This window comes from Corythoichthys intestinalis, chromosome 12 (assembly GCF_030265065.1).
Source record: "Corythoichthys intestinalis isolate RoL2023-P3 chromosome 12, ASM3026506v1, whole genome shotgun sequence".
Taxonomy (NCBI): Eukaryota; Metazoa; Chordata; class Actinopteri; order Syngnathiformes; family Syngnathidae; genus Corythoichthys; species Corythoichthys intestinalis.
This window is the reverse complement of record NC_080406.1, coordinates 54,702,877-54,722,174: the sequence shown is the minus strand read 5'-3', so window position 1 is coordinate 54,722,174 and position 19,298 is coordinate 54,702,877. Positions and strand designations below refer to the sequence as shown.

Genomic DNA, 19,298 nt, shown 5'->3' with positions numbered 1-19,298 from the left:
TTAGTGTTGTGAGACGCCTCTTTTTCCCAGTTACTCTTCCAGTATTGTTCAGTCTTAGCCCTGGGTGGGTCTGCTGTGGTCTTGGTACCCTGCCACTGAGAGTAGACCTTAGCTGGATTATTGGAGAACATAGTGTTTATTCTCCTGGCCTCTACTTCTCAGGTGTACCTCTTTAGGCGGCTAGCTAGGGCTGCGAGCCTTTGCTTAGCAGTCTCCAGTGCCTCAGCTGTGGACAGCTTGCTGTATTTCTTGGGCAGTTGTTTCTTAGGTTTCACGTCTTTGCTCAGCTCTGTTAGGAGGCTAACTTCTCTCTGTGTTGTTCCGATTTTTGCCTCTAGCCTTCGTTTCCATGGAGGCTCCTTCTGGCTACTGGCGGTGCTTATCTTGTAGCCAAGTGACTCTAGGATGACTGATGCTGCTGCATATATCAGCTGATTGGTCTCAGTGATGTTTACGTTGGGGATGTTCAGCAGTGCTGTGTTTACATCCTCCAGCAGAGATTCTGATGGTACTTTGTTTGTTAGCCTTGGCAGGTAGGAGGTAGTTGAGTTCCCCCAGGACTTCATGACTTTCCCTCTAAGGTCTGCTGCTCTCTCATTCTCTTCTGCTGCTCTTGCTTGGTACCCAATCTGGATGTTGGGGGTTGATGATGAAATCACCCCCCATTTGACCTGGCGTCCTGGCTCCCCCTTGCCGTAGCATATTTGTACCTTGGATGAGACACATTGTGCCTCATCAATCTCTAACTGTGATAGCAAGTTCTTCTTGCGGATATTAGGACACTGAGCCAGTAGTTGTTTCTTGGTCAGTGTGGATGTGGGATTTCGAAGTAACCATTCTTCCCACATTCTCTGCATGTACCCCCTTTCGCAGTGGTTGGTGCTGTAGTAGCACTCCATTAACACCCTGTTCTCCGTATCAGTCGATACTGCACAGCCAGGTATCAGGGCCAAAAAATGGCATCAGTGCAACACTAATATTTTGCCAATATTTCTGTTTTGTAAATCTCATGTATTTTTCTGTATGTTTTGCAAATATGAATGTGTGCTTTGTAATAAATTCAATGTATATTGTTGACATTTCGTTTCTGTATATTTTGTAAATATATCTTTTTTTTAAAATCTTTGAATATCATGTGAAATATAGTCTATATTAACACATAAAATGTTTGCTCCCCTTCCATCCAACTCTGTGGAAGGCTTGAAGCACATTGGATTCATGGTATTCTCTCATCAGAAACTCCCCGATGATAGAATTGCCTTTATTTGCCATGCCAAGGGGTAAAAATATTACACACATAAATATATGTCATATATATGACATATATATATATATATATATATATATATATATATATATATATATATATAGATCATATATATGACATATATATATGATCATATACAATACTGAACTATTCAATACTATGCTAAATATTAAACGTTACATATCTTGAATATTAAGCTCCTCTGACCCAAGCTTTTTTATTTATTTATTTCTTTGCAATGCATTTTCCAGGAGTGGCCCAAGTCTGGTCCTCGTGGGCCTCAATCCAGCCTGTTTTCCAGGTTTCCCTCCTCCAACATGCATGAATGTTGGGTCGCAGGAGCAGGCTGAGAGTTTTTCGGAGATAAGAACAAATTCTCCAGAGTGTTGACATCTATTTCTTCAACTTCACCTTCGGCAATCGAGTCGTCAGCTGGAGATTCTGCCTCCGGCTCATACTGTATGTGTGCGGTGCAGCAATATTAGGAAGAGCTCCACTATCGTCAGCACTTCGATCTTCCTCAAAACCATCTTCCGCGAAAACATTTTCATTTGAGTTAATGTCTGAATCGTTGAGGAAAAATGGGTTGTCCCACAAATCGCCGTCTATAGTGATTGTATGTTCTGCAGTGTAAATACACACTCCTGCCCGTTATGTAACAGATGCTAGCAAAAAATGTTTAGCCACGCTGTTGAATTGGTGTCTTCGGAAATCCTGCTGCGTGGGCAAGTAAAATCAGCTTTTCTTTGGTAAGTACAGAAAATATTTAACTGAGGGTGCCAGGTTATTTCTACAAACACTATATAATAATAATATCGGAAAAACACAAAAATGTGTGATTTTCAGAATGCGACATATTTCCTTGTATTGTGCCATCCCTAATTCACTCTGTTTGTATTCGTCTTTTTCTCATGTTTCACAAAGGTTTTAAAGCATTGTCTAACAGAGCCATGATAGCAATGATGATGCCCAGATGTGAATCGGAATTGCTTGCCACAAATGGGTATCACTGCAACACTAAATACTGACATACAAGTAAGTTTGTCTTCTTAGTCAGCAGTAACAGCTCCATTCTCAATTCGTTTCTACTTCTGTGCAAAAATCATATTAGCACAGATTTGCAACCGCGTTACCTGGAACTCTCTTATACCAAGTATAAATTAAGAACACCTTATAAAACATTTCATACAAATTTTATGTTACAATTTTTTTCCAGTGCGGCTTATTTATTGATTTATTTGTGTTAATAGGTAACACTTTATTTGACAGCAGCATCATAAGACCATAATAAATATAACATGACACTATCATGGGCATTTCTGAATGCTTTTGACAGATGTCATTAAGTGTCATCCAGCAAATTATGTCACGAACTCCATTTATGTCCAGCTCAGATCTTTCAAATCCATTCAAAAGTGAGATAATTTGCTGGATAACACTAAATGACAACTGTTATAAGCATTCATTAATGTTCTTGACAGTGTTATGTCAAAATTATGATTGTCTAATGACATCGCTGTCAAATAAAGTGTTACCTATTAACACAAATAAATCAATAAAAAGCTGCACTGGACTATAAGCCGCAAGATTCAAAATGAAGGAATAAAGTAGCAGCTCATAGTCAGAAAATTACGGTAATTACCTCAGGTTACAAAGCAAGTATGAAATGTTTTCAGCCTGAAACAACTGAACAGTAACTGAAGAAATAATTAGCACAGAACATGAATTTTGATTGAAATTTACATCTGTAGCGCTGCAATGCATGCTAGGAGGCCCGTTGGACAAAACTAGTGTTGACAGCAGGTGGCAGGAGAGGTTGACTGTCTCCCCCAAGGGAGCACTGATGGCCAAGTTTCATGGTGGTTCATTTGGTCTTATGACAATAGGTTGATGCCGCTGTCAAATAAAGTGTTACCAGTTAATATCTTTTGGTGTAAACATCCCATATTACAGTGAGGACAGCTGCGGCCTATCCATGAACAAATGTGGTTTTCGTTTCAAATTTGTTTGGTGGCGGCTTATAGTCAGGTGCGCTTTATAGTGTGAAAATTACGGTAAGCTTTGATAGTTCATTACCTGTTACTGATGAACATATTGCAGAAAATCCTAAACGTGAACAATTTTGAAAGGCAAATGTCCTCCCATCTGGAATGACCCTTATAACAGACACACACATGCACATGCATACTGTATAAATACAGTAATAATTGATAGAAAGTTTAACAGGCAATTTTTGTTTTTGTTTTTAATTTGAAAAATTAAACATCTAGCATTTGTCTATGATGCGCTTCATGCTCAAGAAGCGAGTGCTGCTCATGCCCATCTCCCTGAAACTGCGGTGCTCGCCGGGCCTCACATACACCATCTTGCCACGGAAGTTGGGCTGCTCAAACAGCAGCCAGTGGCCCTCCATCACCTGACAGGACAGGCATTCGTTCATTCGAAGGCGCTCCACGATGTTGTCACAATCCTCCTGCAGCTCTTGGGACTGGCCGCTCATGTTCTCCCGCTCAAAGATCCTAATCCTGAATTGGCCTCTGTGCTGTTTTGGGTAGAGTAAAACAAAAATAAATGGGAGATTTCTGGAAGTGTCTTAAGGTGCTTGTTCACTTTTCGGTATCCAAATCAATGCATTTTATGGTCCTGTAATAAAATGTCATCAGCAATAGCTCTCCAAGTACTGTACTTTCATAAAATACAGTAGTGTCGCAGGCAAATTTTCATAAAAAACGGGACAAGTTTTTTTTAAAGTATGTTCAATATTTTTGTGAGTCACTACAACATGCCATGTTTTAAAATGATTACCAGAGGTGACTAAAACAAAGATTACCAATTAAAAGATTTTACTCAATTATGGGTAGCGTTACTACAAAATAATTTTGGCGTAAAGTGTTTACCGCACTATAAGGTGCACCAAAAAGCCTTCCATTTTCTTAAAAAGCGACAGTGCGCCTTATAATCAGATGCGCCTTATTCAGGTAGTCCCTGGGTTACAACGTACTTGACTTGAATGATTTGACCAGAGTCTCGTCTGCCATTTTGTCTCCAGTTTTTTTTTTTTTTTTTTCAGTCACATAAACATTACCTTATTGTACATCACGGTATCTTATTTAGACCATATCTTATATTTTACTTTACTTTATTAATATGATGCTTTCTGTCCTCACTAAATGTGAAGTTGTTAGGCTTGACAGACAGCGAACAAGGCAATTGTGTTTTTTAAGCTTTTGACTTCACTTTTGACAATTTGTAAAGCTGTAACACACAAATGTACTTATGTTCAAAACGACACACATTTTAACAATAAAAACACTTGACACTAAACAATTGGTGTTTAAACGTCTATATAGTCTTATCCAGTGACGTGCGGTGAGGTTCATGGTTGGTGAGGCACTGACTCCTTTAGTGTCAGATTTCCAAATATATAAACCAAAAAGGGTAGCTTATTCAATTGGCTACTGGTTATTTCATATCTCATCAGCATTCTTCACAAAACACGCACACACGGTACATATTATCGATACGTAAAAGTAAGAAAATAACATGCATTTGCTCTACACCCTGGTGTACAAAACCACAGAAATCAGTTCTGACCTTTAGTGAAATATTCAGTTGTTTTTAAAACTTTTAATTCTGAAACTTTAATCAATTTATTACATATTGCTAAACAAAAAGTGTGAAAAGAAAAACAAAGAATTAGAATTACTTTTAAAATATCCTATTGTATTTTTCTTGGTCTAAGCTCTTTTTTTTTTTTTTTTTTTTTTTTTTTTTTAAATAAGATTGAAATGAAAACTGTTTGTGGTCTTGCGCCTGTCCTTCACCACAAAAACCGGTGTTACTTTGGAAGGGCATAGGTTTGGTCTCAACATTCGTAGGGACGATATAACAGCATAACCTGCATGTAGGTACACTTTTTGCTGGGGACGGGACATTAATTAGACCAAACAGATTGGATGAAGGGGGCAAAGGGCCACATTTCTCATGTATATGAACCTAATTAATTAATAGGCAAAATGATCAATGCAAAATAAATCCTTATCTACTGATAATAACTTTTACATGCATTGGTTCAGATGATACACTGTTCGATTCAAACCTTTGTTTTCAAAAAATACTAAAGAAACATTTTGAAAACTTCCTGAATAAATGTCTGGTTTTTATTAGCAAACATAAACATAGTGAAAATAATTCACTTAATAATGGTAGGGTCAATTCTATCCTTACAACATATGGAACTATTGAAAGATCTAAATTCTCTATGTAACTGAACATTGTATCATGCAAAAAAGGTAAGGTTGCTTAAAAGTTGGTAGGGACAATTTTAGCATGCTGAAAAATTGGTAGTGTTATGTCCCTACCGTCCCTATGCAAACCTACGCCCTTTTAGTTAAAGTCCTCCTTATTTTCCTTTACTTTAAAAAAAATCTCTCCGCCTCAATGGAGAGGATTGCTTCAATTAGATCGTTCTGTGTTCTATTTGACAAGCCAGAAAACACAGTGGATGTGTCCAAATGTCTAGCTAACCTTTCATCTTTCTCAGCAAAACCATGTAATCGTTCTACATATATGCCACGTTTAGAAGAGCTACACGCTCATCGTTACCACGAAATGTTAACTCCTGTTTAGCTAGGATGCAGGTTGCATTAATGAGGTCTTTCAAACTCTTTTATTACCTTAGCTTTGAGGATGCTACCGTTGAGCTTCCGCTGTTCGTCAAAGCCAAATCGATCCTTGAGCTTCCAAAAGTTTTTAAAGCAAACAGGCTTTGAATGTGAGTGGTCGAGCTCTCATGTTTGCTGAGGCTTCGTGGTAGTTTTTTAATGTCACAATATCTCGTGTTAGTCCAGACATTGGCACAAGTTGAGAAGAAAAGGCAGGGAAAGCAGCAAAGGCGATTTTTCGAAGGACAGCCACATTGCCAGTCTTTTCGGGTTCACCAGTCCGATTGAAAAGCACGAGTTATCCTCTGTCCCGTAGTTTGAAGCAAACCTTTTAGCTCCGGCGTTGTGTTAACCGCGTCCACTTTTAACGGAAAGTCTCTCACGTACGCCCCCTTGCAGTGCGGCAGAGTACTATCTGCCGCAACCTCCGCCTTTTCACTGCGGTTTTATTTCCCATCAGCAAAACTAAATATGTCGCTAACAAACATTAAACTTTAAGGGTTAAAGACATTAGCCAGACTGAGGAAAATCAGGTCAAATAAACGTATCTGGAAACATTATAATGGCGACATGCAGATGTACGGCAACCAGCACGCTCCAATTCCATGTATCAACCCAGTTTGTTAAGGATTGCGCAATCAGAGGTGAGGCTTTACTCGTTGCTGCCGCACCTCTCGTTTCATTTCTTTATTTGAACAGGAAATGGGCAAATTCAGCGATTTTGACTATAGAAAATGTTTGAAATGAGTCATACATAAAGAGCAATGGACAAATATTAATATAAATTTGATGCTATAATTATTTTTTTGTCATGATGACAGGTGAGGCTCTGCCTCCGTCACTGTAAATTTAGTAGATCAAATTAGCCTAATTTCCCAAACAAAAGTCCGCTAGCTTAAATGCTTCAAATGCTAACGTATGTACAATTCTCATAGCAATCGCTCACACACGACTCCATAAACTGTAGCTCTAAACTTAATTACAAATGGATACACAAACATATATTAGCTGAAACAACTTACAACCTTATGTGAGCCAAACCAGAGTGCAGCTGTCCTTTATCCATGTCAGACAAGAGTCTGTTCAGTCATACAAGGCGACAGTCCACTCAGATCCAACACTACCGCCAGAGGGCAGTGTATCTTCCATCATTAGACAAAAGAAGATTCACAACGAGGAATGCGACTAAGAGAGCATCAAAATGTCATTGTTTCAATCTCTCTACTCCAATATTTTTACACGATGTTCTTTTTATATATTTTTCCCCAATTGCTAAATAAATGGCATGACAAATGACAATGTTATTTGTCATTTTGTCATGTGCTAAATGGAATATGAAATATTAAAAATGCATCCATTCAGTACAACAGGGCAAAATTACTCCATAATGATCAAAACCGTTGATTTCTTGTCCTTTAAACGGTGTTCTCCTGCATGAATGCATTCTTGAAATCTGCTTTTGTCCACAATAAAAAAAAAGAAACAAACAAAAAAAAAAAAGCCGGAAGTTTTGCGTATTGGCAGACATGAGGAAGTGGCTGCACTGTGAGACAGTGACCTTGAGCAATGTGCCATTTTAGTTACTATTGTGAATTCAGGGTGAAATTCACAGTATTCCAGCTCAGATGAGGAATCAATGAGGAATCTCAACAGCAGATTTTAAGAATACTTCCGTACAGAAGGATGCCATTTAAGGAATGTCATTTGTTAATAAGTAAAAAGTTCCATCACTGTTTCTTAAATGACAATTTTTAAGGTTTCAATTTGTATTATTGTAATATTTTTTCTTCCATCACTCTTGGTTTTATTGGATTATTAAGAATTTCCCTTTTTTTTGGGGGGGGGGGGGGTCACCCTGTATACGCATCAGTTTGGTTACTCATGGCATGACAGTCCCTTTAGCGCAGCTCCATCTAGTGGATGCATAACGCAACCCCAACCTCTACTCAGCCCCAGCCTCTTATAATGCGGTGTGCACTATATAAGAAAACATTTTTTAAATAGGCCATTCATTGAAAGTGCGTCTTACGATTTACCTTATAGTGCGGAATATACGGTACCCAAGTAAAGGTAGTCTTCCAAAAAGTTACTCAAAGTAAATGTAAAATATTCAGTGACTGTGAAAAGAAGACATACTTGACTTCTGTGATTTTGACTTCACGACGGCGGAGGCTCGTTCGCAATTGTTTTTTTAGGGGTGTAACAGTAGCCCCTTTCAGACTTATATCCCGCTAAATTCCTGTGTAATGCGACACGGGATTTACCGGTGTCATGGCTTTCAGGTTGGACACTGTCAGACTTGTGCGGTGTTGGTGACTCGGCGATCTATGTGGAGGGAGAGCGGGGGATGGGATTTTATAACCTGGACATTACGTCATTATTTGTTGGCATCGGCAACAAAATAAATCACACATGTCCAAAGATGGACGATGGACCGTCTCATTCTCGGCTCTTATCCAGTAGCAATTTAATTTTGCTATGTTTCCAGATTAATTTTGCTCTTTCCAGTTTTTGTTGATAATTGCTGATAATGGCCACGTTTCATCTAACTGCGAAGAAAGAGGAAATGACGATCGGCCCGCCATGATTAGGGACATCCGGATCGCATATTTTTGCACCCGAGTTCGAGTCACCTGATTTTGAGAATCTGTTGATTCTCAATCTGATACAGAATTTGTTTCATTTATTTATTTTTATTTTGAACAAAAGTTCCAAACTTGTTGCAGTACTGTATTGTTTACAGTACTTCCTCTTCCGCTTTTTTCCAGGAGTGCTGCAGAGTGTAAAGCTCATATTTTTGTTACTTTTGCTAATGGCATTGTATTTCTAGATTATTTTGTTACTTTTACTTTAAAAAAAAAAAAAAAAAAAGGTAAAACCACAATCCTTTTCACTTGCTTCCAATTCTCTGAAAAATGGCCTGATCGGCCCAGTTTCCGATCGCGTGATCAGATTGTGGGCATCCCTAGCCATCACGGTTTGACGCGGGAAATTACTGTCTGTTTTCATACATAACACGCTTTGATTATCAAAAAAAAAAAAAAAAATTACTTTCTTTTACTATGGCCGTTGTGCAGTTGGTAGCTGGAGTTGTCCTTGGACCCGAGCGTCAGCGATACGATTCCTTGCTACGACTGCCCACTGTCGAAGTGCCCTTGGGCAAGGCACTGAATCCTAATTTGCCTCCAATTTGTTGGCAGCGCCTTGCATCTCAGCAGCAGCACCATTGGTGTGTAAATGTTTGCGTCAACGGGTAAATGTGTGCTAATGTAAAGCGCTTTGGGCATGGTAACCATGTAGATAAATGGACTAAATAAGTACTGTCCATTTACCATTTTATTAATGTGACATATTATACATGTTTTTGGATAGTGTTTTTGAGATTTAGGAGCTATTTATGGGTACTTAAATGGCAGTGTTGTTAATAACGGCGTTACAATATAACGGCGTTACTAACGGCGTTATTTTTTTCAGTAATGAGTAATCTAATTAATTACTTTTCTCATCTTGGCAACGCCGTTACCGTTACTGAGGCGGGAAAGGCGTGCGTTACTATGCGTTACTAAGTTGGTTGAATGAAAAAAAGTCTGAGACAAACGGACTCACGGGGACGAGAGCAGAGCAGGAGTGGGGAAGACGCCGTTGCAACCGCGATGCTAGATGGCTCCAATAATACCTGACTGCAGCCATAGCCGACAAACTACGCCCACATGACACGGTAGATATCATATTATAGAACTAGATGCAGATGACAGACACGGCTGCATTGCCAACATGTTTTAAGGACTACATGCGTTTGTAAACAGCCGCCATCTTAAAGCAGTAGACCTCTCAGGAAGGCCCTGATGTAGAGATCCTTCCAGGCGAACCTAAGTAATTTTTTAAAATCTAAAATGCTCCTAAATCGGCAAAATCTTAACTTAAATCTATCTTTAAATGATGAAACAGTTTTAAAACTTACACATGTTTAAAGTAGACAGAAGGGAACTAATGCAATAACGGGAGAAATTTTAACAACTTTAACGATTGATTCACAACTTTAAATGACTTCCACACATAGCAAAGGTTACTAGCTAGTTATCGCAATACCCTTGTGTCTAGTTAAGTGGAGGGTAAAGAATTGGGCTTGGGCCAATTGTCCCCCAAACCCTTTAAGCTTCACATTGTGTGACCTGTTTTTTTTTTTTTTTTTGGAGAAAAAAATATCACTAGTTACTTTGCCAAGTAACTAATTACTCTTACATTCAGGTAACTGAGTTACTAACGCAATTACTTTTTGGGAGAAGTAATTTGTAACTGTAATTAATTACTTTTTTAAAGTAAAATTATCAACACTGCATGGCACTAAATGCGTTAGTAGACAGCCGTCATCTTAAAGCAGTAGACTTTTTAGGACGGCTCTGTTGTAGAGAACCTTCCTAGCTTACCTAAGTAACTTTTTATCTAAAATACTTCTAAATCGGCAAAATCTTGACTTGAATCTATCTTTAAATGATGAAACAGTTTTAAAACTTTCATATGTCGAAAGTAGAGAGAAGGGAACAAATGCAATAATGGGAGCAATTTTAACAACTTTTAACAGTTGATTCAGGGTAAAGGGTAAATTAGGGTAAAGAATTGGGCTCGGGCCAATTGTACCAAAAAACTTCACAAAAAACTTCACATAGTGTGGCCAATGTTTTTTTTTTTTTTTTTTTTTTTTTGAGGGAAAAAAAAAAAGTAATTATCACCAATTACTTTGCCAAGTAACTAATTACTCTTACATTCAGGTAATTGAGTTACTAACGCAATTACTTTTTGGGAGAAGTAATTTGTAACTATAATTAATTACTTTTTTATTAGTAAGATTAACAACACTGTTAAATGGGTAATTCTGATTTACGCGGAATCCGGGGACCACCTGTACTAAAGTAATAGTAACTGCTTACAATGTCTGATTTAAACAAACAAAACAATAGTATATTTTTTTCTTAGCAGAACATCATTTATATTAACTGTTATTATTCTTCTGTACTAACTATTACATGACCATATTAGGCCCATAAAATTCACAAAAATCATTGAATTCTGACTAGAAAAACCTATAGATTTCAAACATCACCCGTCCAAAGACCACGGCTGGCCTCTAATGGGGAAATATTATCAACCATGAAATTAAAATGATCATATGTCCGGTCTATCGATGCCAAATAAAAACTGTGATGCGCACTTTTGAGTAATGTGGACGGCAGCAGTGTTGTTTTCGTCGACGATGAAGATCTCGAAAATATTTTGTCAATGAATACTTTTTCATGACTATGACGAGACAATAACGACTTAAAAATGTATTTTGGTGGACCAAAACATGACAAACTGAATGTCAGTTTTCGTCTGACGAGACGAGAACGAGACAAAAATGTGCAACAGTTTCCGTCACATGTTCACAGTGTGTGACACTTAATGTGTAGTTAGCCTGCATAGCAGTGTCTGATTGTATCACTCCTGATGTGCTGCACTACCCCCCAATCCCCAGTAGGCCGTCTACAGTCTCCATGCAGGCTTACACACACGGGAAGATATTTTTTCTTGGCCAGAGAGAATATGCAATGTTGCTATAGCCTTTAAAGTGTTTGTGCTGACCCTGCTGAGTGATCATCAAACACTAAATGTAACTCGTAGCATTAGCTTAGTATTCGCGTCAACAATAGGATAATGCTAACGGCGAGCATTCTCATTCACTCTCAGACAACTTTTTTTTTTTACATACAGTTCGTGGCGTCAAGGTGGGTATAATTAATTGAAAATAATGTACTGTTTTCCTATTGAGTGTGTTGATGTTGTCTTTTTAGACGCTACAATATGTGCTTGTCTGTCAATGTTCATTCGAAATAGTTGGAAACCTTTTTTATTTTTATTTTTTGGAATCTTTTTTTAAATTTATTTTACCGATGAAAACATATTTAGTGGACGTCGAATAAAACTAGACAAAATTGGTCTTGAGTTTTTGTCACCAAAAACTAGACGAAGATTATGAAGCGCACTGTCAGCTTTTGAGAAAATATAAGGCTTTTAGGTGCGCCTCATAGTGCGGAAAATATGGTAAAAAATAAAGTTGACCACCCCTGGACTAAGAGTTTGAAAGCACCCTGACAAAACCAGGGTTTACTCACCATGGGAATGATGCGGCAGGACTTGATACCACTGGTCATGCCCATCACGCTCATGGAATCGGCATGTTCGCCTTTCTTCATGAAGTGTTGGTTGCCCATGAAGTTGGGACGCTCGTATATCATGAAGCAGCCGTTCTCCACGCGGCAGGATTGGCACCTGCTCAGGTAGGACGACACATCAGAGCAGTCGCTCATGCACTCGTAGGAGCGACCCTGCAAGTTCCTCTCCTCATAGAAGATGATCTGGGAAAACAAATACAGTAGATTAAAAAAAAAAAAAAAAAAAAAGTCCCTGCTCTCCTTTATGTTTTTCACTATTAAGCAACTGTAGAACAGCAACCAGTAGAACGGGTAAAGTATTTGTGTTTGTAGGTCAACACCCTCTCAAAGTTGTTCCTCATTAGACATGCCTTAAAAAAATACAAACAAAAAAACTTTAAACTGTTACCTTAAACAGAGGTGGGTAGTAACGTGTTACATTTACTCCGTTACATTTATTTGAGGAACTTTTTAAGAAAAATGTAGTTTTTACAGTAGTTTTACCACAAAATACTTTTTACTTTTACTTGAGTAGATTTTTGAAGAAGAAACACAACTCTTACTCCCGCTACTTCGGACTAGAGTGGTCTTACATTTTCCCTCTTTATTCTACATATTGACTTTATTTTTGCCAGAGTAGCGTTCCACCAATGATATGTCACAACAATAACCACATGACACCATTATACCATTCAGAGGTAATAATGTTTTTTCTCTACTAGAGAGCACTCATGCTTTTTGGACAGGTAATGGGTCATAGTATTCAAGTCTATATGTGATGATTTTTGTGCCATCTTTTTGGCATAATACAGTCATGAAATTTGCTCAGTAACTTAGCTTGGATCCGCAAAAATCAGGACCAGTAAAAGTCTGTCGTGCATTTGCTACCACGCCGCAGAGAAATAATAAATCATTTTATAATGACTGCAATCTGGCTTGTGCCTCTTGACTAATCTAAGTTGAGATTTGTGTTCGTGCCCTCTAGTGGTTGGCCACCATTACTGGTGTGTTTGCACACCTATAGCAGCCTAGTGTCAGTCAATGTAAACAGTAACTTTAGTTGGCTGTGCGCTGTGGGCGGCGGCGTCTTGAGACAGCTTTTTTACAGGAAAAGGCCACCTGCTGAGCCAGAAGAGGAGCCTACAACCAAGTCCATTCTACATGATATGTGGCTAAAAGCTAGCTAACAAGGCAACAAAGGCAATTGCACTGAGAGCATCATACATCGCGGCGAACCGTATTGCTAACGGCAAGAAACCTTTCAGAACTCATTATGCCTGCGATCAAGTATATTTGCCATCAAGTTTTAGGAGATGCTGCTGTTAAAAAAGGTTGATTCAGCGTATATTGAGTTACATTCTTCCTTCACTTAATGTTCGTTTTTAGCCCCGTCGTGCTATTTTATATTCACTGTCATTTTCTGCCAAACATTGCTGATCTGTGAAAAAAGGCCCATATCATACTGGTCTGTGGTGCAAAAAAGATTGGGAGCATTGGGTTATAGTACAGTATGATAATAACAGTTCATATAGATGAAGCTGTGCTAGAAAAAAAAATATATATGCATTTTTAAAATCTGACATTGTAGGCAGTTACTCACAATGTAACTCCTTACTTGAGCATTCTTTTCAATGAATACTTTTTTTACTTGTACACGTACTCAAATACTTTTTTACTTGTACTTGAGTAAATTTTTGGATGACATTTACCTTTTACTTCAGTAATATTATTTAGAAGTAACTATACGTGGAGTTTGAGGGGGAAAAGGGTGGAAAGTGTGCTCCCTGGTGGCTGAAAAATGTCATTGCATGTCATTAAATTTCCTTTATACACCAGAGATAGATTTCCTTTTTAGACTCCACGGTCAAAATCTGCTGCTAACTTTTTGTCGCTGGGCACTATTATAGAATTATCATCATAATAATCTTCATTGACCTTGAATTTAATTTTAGAATTTTTCCATTCCAATAGCAAGTAGCAAGCAAGTGTCAGGCGGTGACCATGTTGTTAACAAACAAAACCTTTTTCAAAATATATTATTTATTTATTTATTTATTTTTTAACAAAATTATTCTATCAAAACTTTTTTTTCTCCCCAAAACAAGGAGGTGCTGCAGAACCCTCAACACCCCACTTCCCGCGCCACTGACCCTCGATCTCAGAACTGTGAGGTGCACGTGCTAACCACTCATTCACTGTACCGCCATAAACTGTTTACGTTTTTCATTTTGTGAAACATTATACAAATTAAAAGACAAAAATAAATAAATTATGATAGCGATTAAGTCCTGTAGAGAAAAAACAGCCTCTTTTAAAAGGTGTTTGCATTTTCTCAAATGGACAGAAAAAGACAACGGACAATCCCAGAGCAACAAAGAAAGCCTCTATGCCAGGAGCATCAGTAGATCTCATACAATACTGGGGCACTGGCGAGCAAGCAATTTTTTTTCTTAAAAGCACTTATCCATCATAAAAAGTCAGAAATAGCCCATTAAACTATATTATTAAATCAAAATACAAGTTTATGTAAAAAAAAAAAAAAATTTTTTTTTTTTTTCAACCATCGCTATTCAAAATCAAAATTCCCTTCTTGATAGTCAATTCACCTCTGCTCATGCTCATCAACTTCCATCTCTCCTTCAGCTCTGCTGCTCTACTTTGTCTGGACAGAAATAGGGATATATCACTGCAACTGTTATGTAATCAGTTTTTCTCAAATGGAAGGTGATCTGGTGGTTGTGACCTGAAAGTGGTTTATGTTGCCTAGGTGGGTTACCTAGCTTACCTCTCTCATTCATCCTTGCTTTTTTATTCTTACAGCGAGCAATTAACTTTCTAATATCCAGTTGCAAGTGTAATGCTATTTGGGTCAAATAAAAAATAAAAATCCATCGTGTTACAGATTAAAGAATAAAATTCTTGTAAAACAGCTGGAAATGATGATGAGCACTCATACAAAATTGTTAGAGTTTATACTGTATCCCAAGCTAGGCAATTATTTCATACAGATTGATTCTATTCACTTTGGTCACATAAACAGATATCAATAAATAGCATCAGTATTGAAACAGTTAAAATACCACATATCATATTAACACAATATTAGACATAGCTCTAGAGTGAGAGCCTCTCAGTCAAATCGTTTTTAATTGTCAATGTATTCATAGCCAGTTAGCTTAAAGATGGCAGCTACTCTGCTAGTTCAATTTTTGAACAGAGTAGTTTACCACAGTTGACTGCCTGATATGTAAACAGTAAAGTTGAAGCTGTTAAATTCACAATTTATGGGAGAAGGTGACCAAGCAAACATCATCACACAGGTAAAAACGAACAACAAGGATGGACAGTTTATCTGGCACCAACCTGTACACAGAGGTGGGTAGTAACGCGTTACGTGTACTCAGTTACATTTACTTGAGTAATTTTTTGAGAAAAATGTACTTCTGAGAGTAGTTTTACTAAGCTATACTTTTTACTTGAGTAGATTTGTGAAGAAAAAACGCACTCTTATTCCGCTACTTTTGGCTACACAAGAATCGTTACATTTTTCCTCTTTATTCTTTATATTAGATTTATTATTTTTTTTTGCCAGCGATGCCAAGAGTAGAGACTTGCTTTGTGTATTAACGCGGTAGCTCTACCGAATTCACCGATGAGACGTCGCAACAATAATCACATGACTTTAAAGTACCGTAAAAATTAAGTATGTGATATAGAACGCTGCCTTCAACATGACTCGAAATCGTGGATTTCAACCTCTCTCCAAGTTTTTATTTGGCACCGACTGACCACGGAAAACCGGAGATATGATATGATAAGATATGTAATTACGAAGGAACTCTCCACTATTCAAATTTTCAACTCTTTTCTCCACCAGAGGGCAGTAATGACAAATAATGCGTCATTTATGTAATTTTTTCTCTTGTCTGAATTATATTTTATTTGTAGGTATTTCTTTGGCTTTATGTGGTTATGTAATGGGTTATTGTACAGTACCATTATAACAATAGTCCATATAGATAACTTTGTGCTCAGAAAAAAAAAGAAAAAAAATCAACAAAATCTAAGCAGTCAGCCACAATAGTACTCATTACTTGAGTATTCTTTTCACCAAACTCTTTTTTTTTTTTTTTTTTTTTTTTTTTTTTTTACTTGTACTTACTTACAATTTTTGGATGACTTTAATTGTACTTTTACTTGAGTAATATTATTTTGAAGTAATGCTACTCTTACTTGAGTAAAATGTTTGGTTACTCTACCCACCTCTGCCTGTAAAGCAGGTGGGAAGATGTCATTTGCACCGTTGACTGTATAATTGGTACACGTACTGTAATATTGATGTTGCATTCACATGTTGTTGGAATAATCGAAACTTGTGATGTATCGTCGGAGCATTAAAATAGGCTGCCCTTCTTTGTAGCAACCATGTTTTTATCCCACATTATGACTTTACAACATATCAGACCAATTTCCCAACTTGGGAACTCAGATCTCCCGACACACATGAACGTAGCATATCTACCGGAGCTGCTTCACAGAAATGTCAACTCATATGCTTATCACAGCCAAAGTTACGTGCACAAATTACCATATTAAGGAGCCATGTGCAGATTGTGTATATGGAGTGAATATGACCATATCATGACTCTATTAAATAGGTGCATTCTGTAGATTATGCTATGTAGACTTAAAACTCCAAAGTATTTTATTTTATTTTATTTTATTTTTACCGGTGAAATTTATACTGGGGCACTGCAGAACAATACTGGGGCACATGCCCCAGTGCTAAACACATTTAATAAAAAAGGAACAATTAAAATGCAAGGCGGGCCGGAGTTCGGTTCTTGAGTGCACGATGATGCCTTCAAGAAGATTCGATCCCGACCTCCGCTAATCATACACTTGTAAAAATGCATATGCAAATCGGCAGGCAGGTGCCAGCCCACAACTTAACCCCTCGAGGGCACTGTGGGTCATACCCCAGTGAAAATTCACTGCGCACCTGTGCACCACGACCATAACAACTTATCGGCTATGATGACCTTCCTGCTGGAGAGAAGCTGAGAAGCTCCCATCGCTTTCTGAGTAAAATAACAGTCGCAGGTCTCAGTCACCAAGCGAATAAGCCTAGCAAAATGAAAATGTATGAAACTGAGTGAAATGAAGAAATATGTGTGATCATAGACTTCATATTGATAATGACGGGTGTGGGCCGATTAAAAGGGGGCCAGCATTCTTGGCGTGGCCGTCAAAGCTGACCGAGTGGAATCACAGACAAAGAGGTTTTTTCCTAGTAAATTCTTGTGAATAAATGCTTAAATCCCTCAATTCTTTATAGATATGGACATAAAACAGTCTCGATTCTTGGTTAAAAGCAAAAGAAACAGTGCAGGTAGCATTTATTTTACGTAAAAATGTCGAATGTGCGGTTCGTCTCTAAGTTCACTCTGGTGCCGCCTTACCACAATTCCACAACAAAGAGCTTTTTACGTTGAACTTATTAATAAATGCATTCATAAATAATATGAATAAATGCTTAAATCCCTGAATTCTTTATGGATATGGATGTAAAACAGTCTTGGTTCTTGGTTACAAGCAAAAATAAAAAACATGAAGTTGGCATTTATTTTACGTAAATATGTTGAAGAACGATGCTAGTCTGTCAGTCAATGTGGTGGCCGCCTTATGTAAACAGCTTTTCCGGTGAAAATTCTTTTGAATAAATGCTTAAATCCCTGAATTCTTTATAGATATGGACATAAAACAGTCTTTATTAGCATTAGCATTTATTTTACGTAAATATGTCGAAGAATGATGCTAGTCTGTCAGACATTGTAGAGGCAGCCTTACAAAACTTTTTTACGTTGAAAATTCTTGTGAAAAAACGAAAATATAAGAATTCCCTTGAATCCTCAAACAAATCACTCGAGACAATCCTTCCTGTTTGTATGGGGTACATCTTTCGTACTTTTTCAACATAAATCCAGCGTTGGATCGCTGCATGTGTCGCTGCGACCAACTGAGAATAACTGAAGCTGATTGTGGGAAGGCCCCCTTCTTGAAGGCGTGGCACAGTGAAGGCCGAATCAGACCCGTCAATATCATTATGAAGTCTATGGTGTGATTATATGTGAATGAAGGAAAATATATCACTACTGTCCTTCGATGGTACCGGAATTCATTAATGCATATGTCATATCGAATGCTCACCTTGCCCATGCTCATGTCGGTGGTAGTCATCGTTGTCAGGTGAGCTGTCGCCGCTTGCACTGAACTGCTGCTGTTCCATTCCATTTCACCATCGGTTATATACCGGAGCGTACCAACCGGCATCAGCGGGTCCCCATTGTGTAAAGTCCTGAGCCAGCAGCATGCTATGGAGTACAGCAGAGGCCCGTGTCACATGTCTAACATGGTGGTCTCGTGACCAGGCTCTTGAAGACCAGGTAACACAAAGCCTTTTTTGTTTGAAATGAACAAAATGGCTGGTTTCATTGTGTTGCACATGGAGTCAGATCTGATGATAACAAAGAAAATGAATATAGGCAACAATACTGTAGCTGCTGTACATTGTCACTGAAAGCTGCATTTAAATCATCAATTCACATTGATGAAATCATCAATGGTAACCCAGCTAGGATTAAAACCATCTCGACAACCTTTAGTAGATCGGTCACTAGTTTATTCTGTATAACAATATTGTTGAAATGCCGAATGTTTTATTATTATCATCATTTGGATTCATTGAACATTTACTATAACATAAGTGGTAGTTACATGGGGTATAGTGGTTCCTGGACTTGACAAAAACAATTTTTGTTAAAGTTTTTAATGAGGTAAATGAACAATGCTTTTCATTAAAACAATATAAAAGAATACAGAGAAACTGGTTTGTGTAATTGCTGTATCAGTAAAATGTAGTGTTTGTGTATTCAAAGATTCTACTTTTGCCTCACTGTCATGTGCAAAGGTGGGCAAACCGGTCCTCGAGGGCCGCAGTGGGTCCTGGTCTTTGTTCCAACTGACCCAGCACAGATAGTATAACCAAAGAGGTTTCAGCAGAAATAAGAAGCACCTGACTGCAATCAACTGATTGCACTCTAAAACAGCTGATTGGTGAAAATGTGTCATGTTAATGGGTTGCAACAAAAACCTGCACCCACTGCGGCCCTTTGTGGA

General features: G+C 37.9%; 1 protein-coding gene across 1 annotated transcript; it reads right to left on the bottom strand.

Annotated features, from left to right (window-relative positions):
* Positions 1–3,497: 3,497 nt before the first annotated feature.
* On the bottom strand, positions 3,498–18,413 carry LOC130927575 (gamma-crystallin M3-like). The gene is made up of 3 exons (XM_057853514.1): positions 18,330–18,413; positions 12,081–12,323; positions 3,498–3,809 (listed from the first exon to the last, which is right to left on the bottom strand). Exons 1-3 carry the CDS (start codon positions 18,411–18,413, stop codon positions 3,534–3,536), a joined length of 603 nt encoding a protein of 200 aa, XP_057709497.1. The 3' UTR covers positions 3,498–3,533.
* Between the last annotated feature and the right edge of the window lie 885 nt (positions 18,414–19,298).

Excerpts from the sequence above, each read along its gene's own strand:
- LOC130927575 (XM_057853514.1), bottom strand. The coding sequence starts at position 18,413 with ATGGAATGGAACAGCAGCAGTTCAGTGCAAGCGGCGACAGCTCACCTG. Across the intron at positions 12,324-18,329 it reads CCGACATGAGCATGGGCAAG|ATCATCTTCTATGAGGAGAG; the intron begins GTGAGCATTCGA and ends TTGTTTTCCCAG. Across the intron at positions 3,810-12,080 it reads CCTGCCGCATCATTCCCATG|CACAGAGGCCAATTCAGGAT; the intron begins GTGAGTAAACCC and ends TACCCAAAACAG.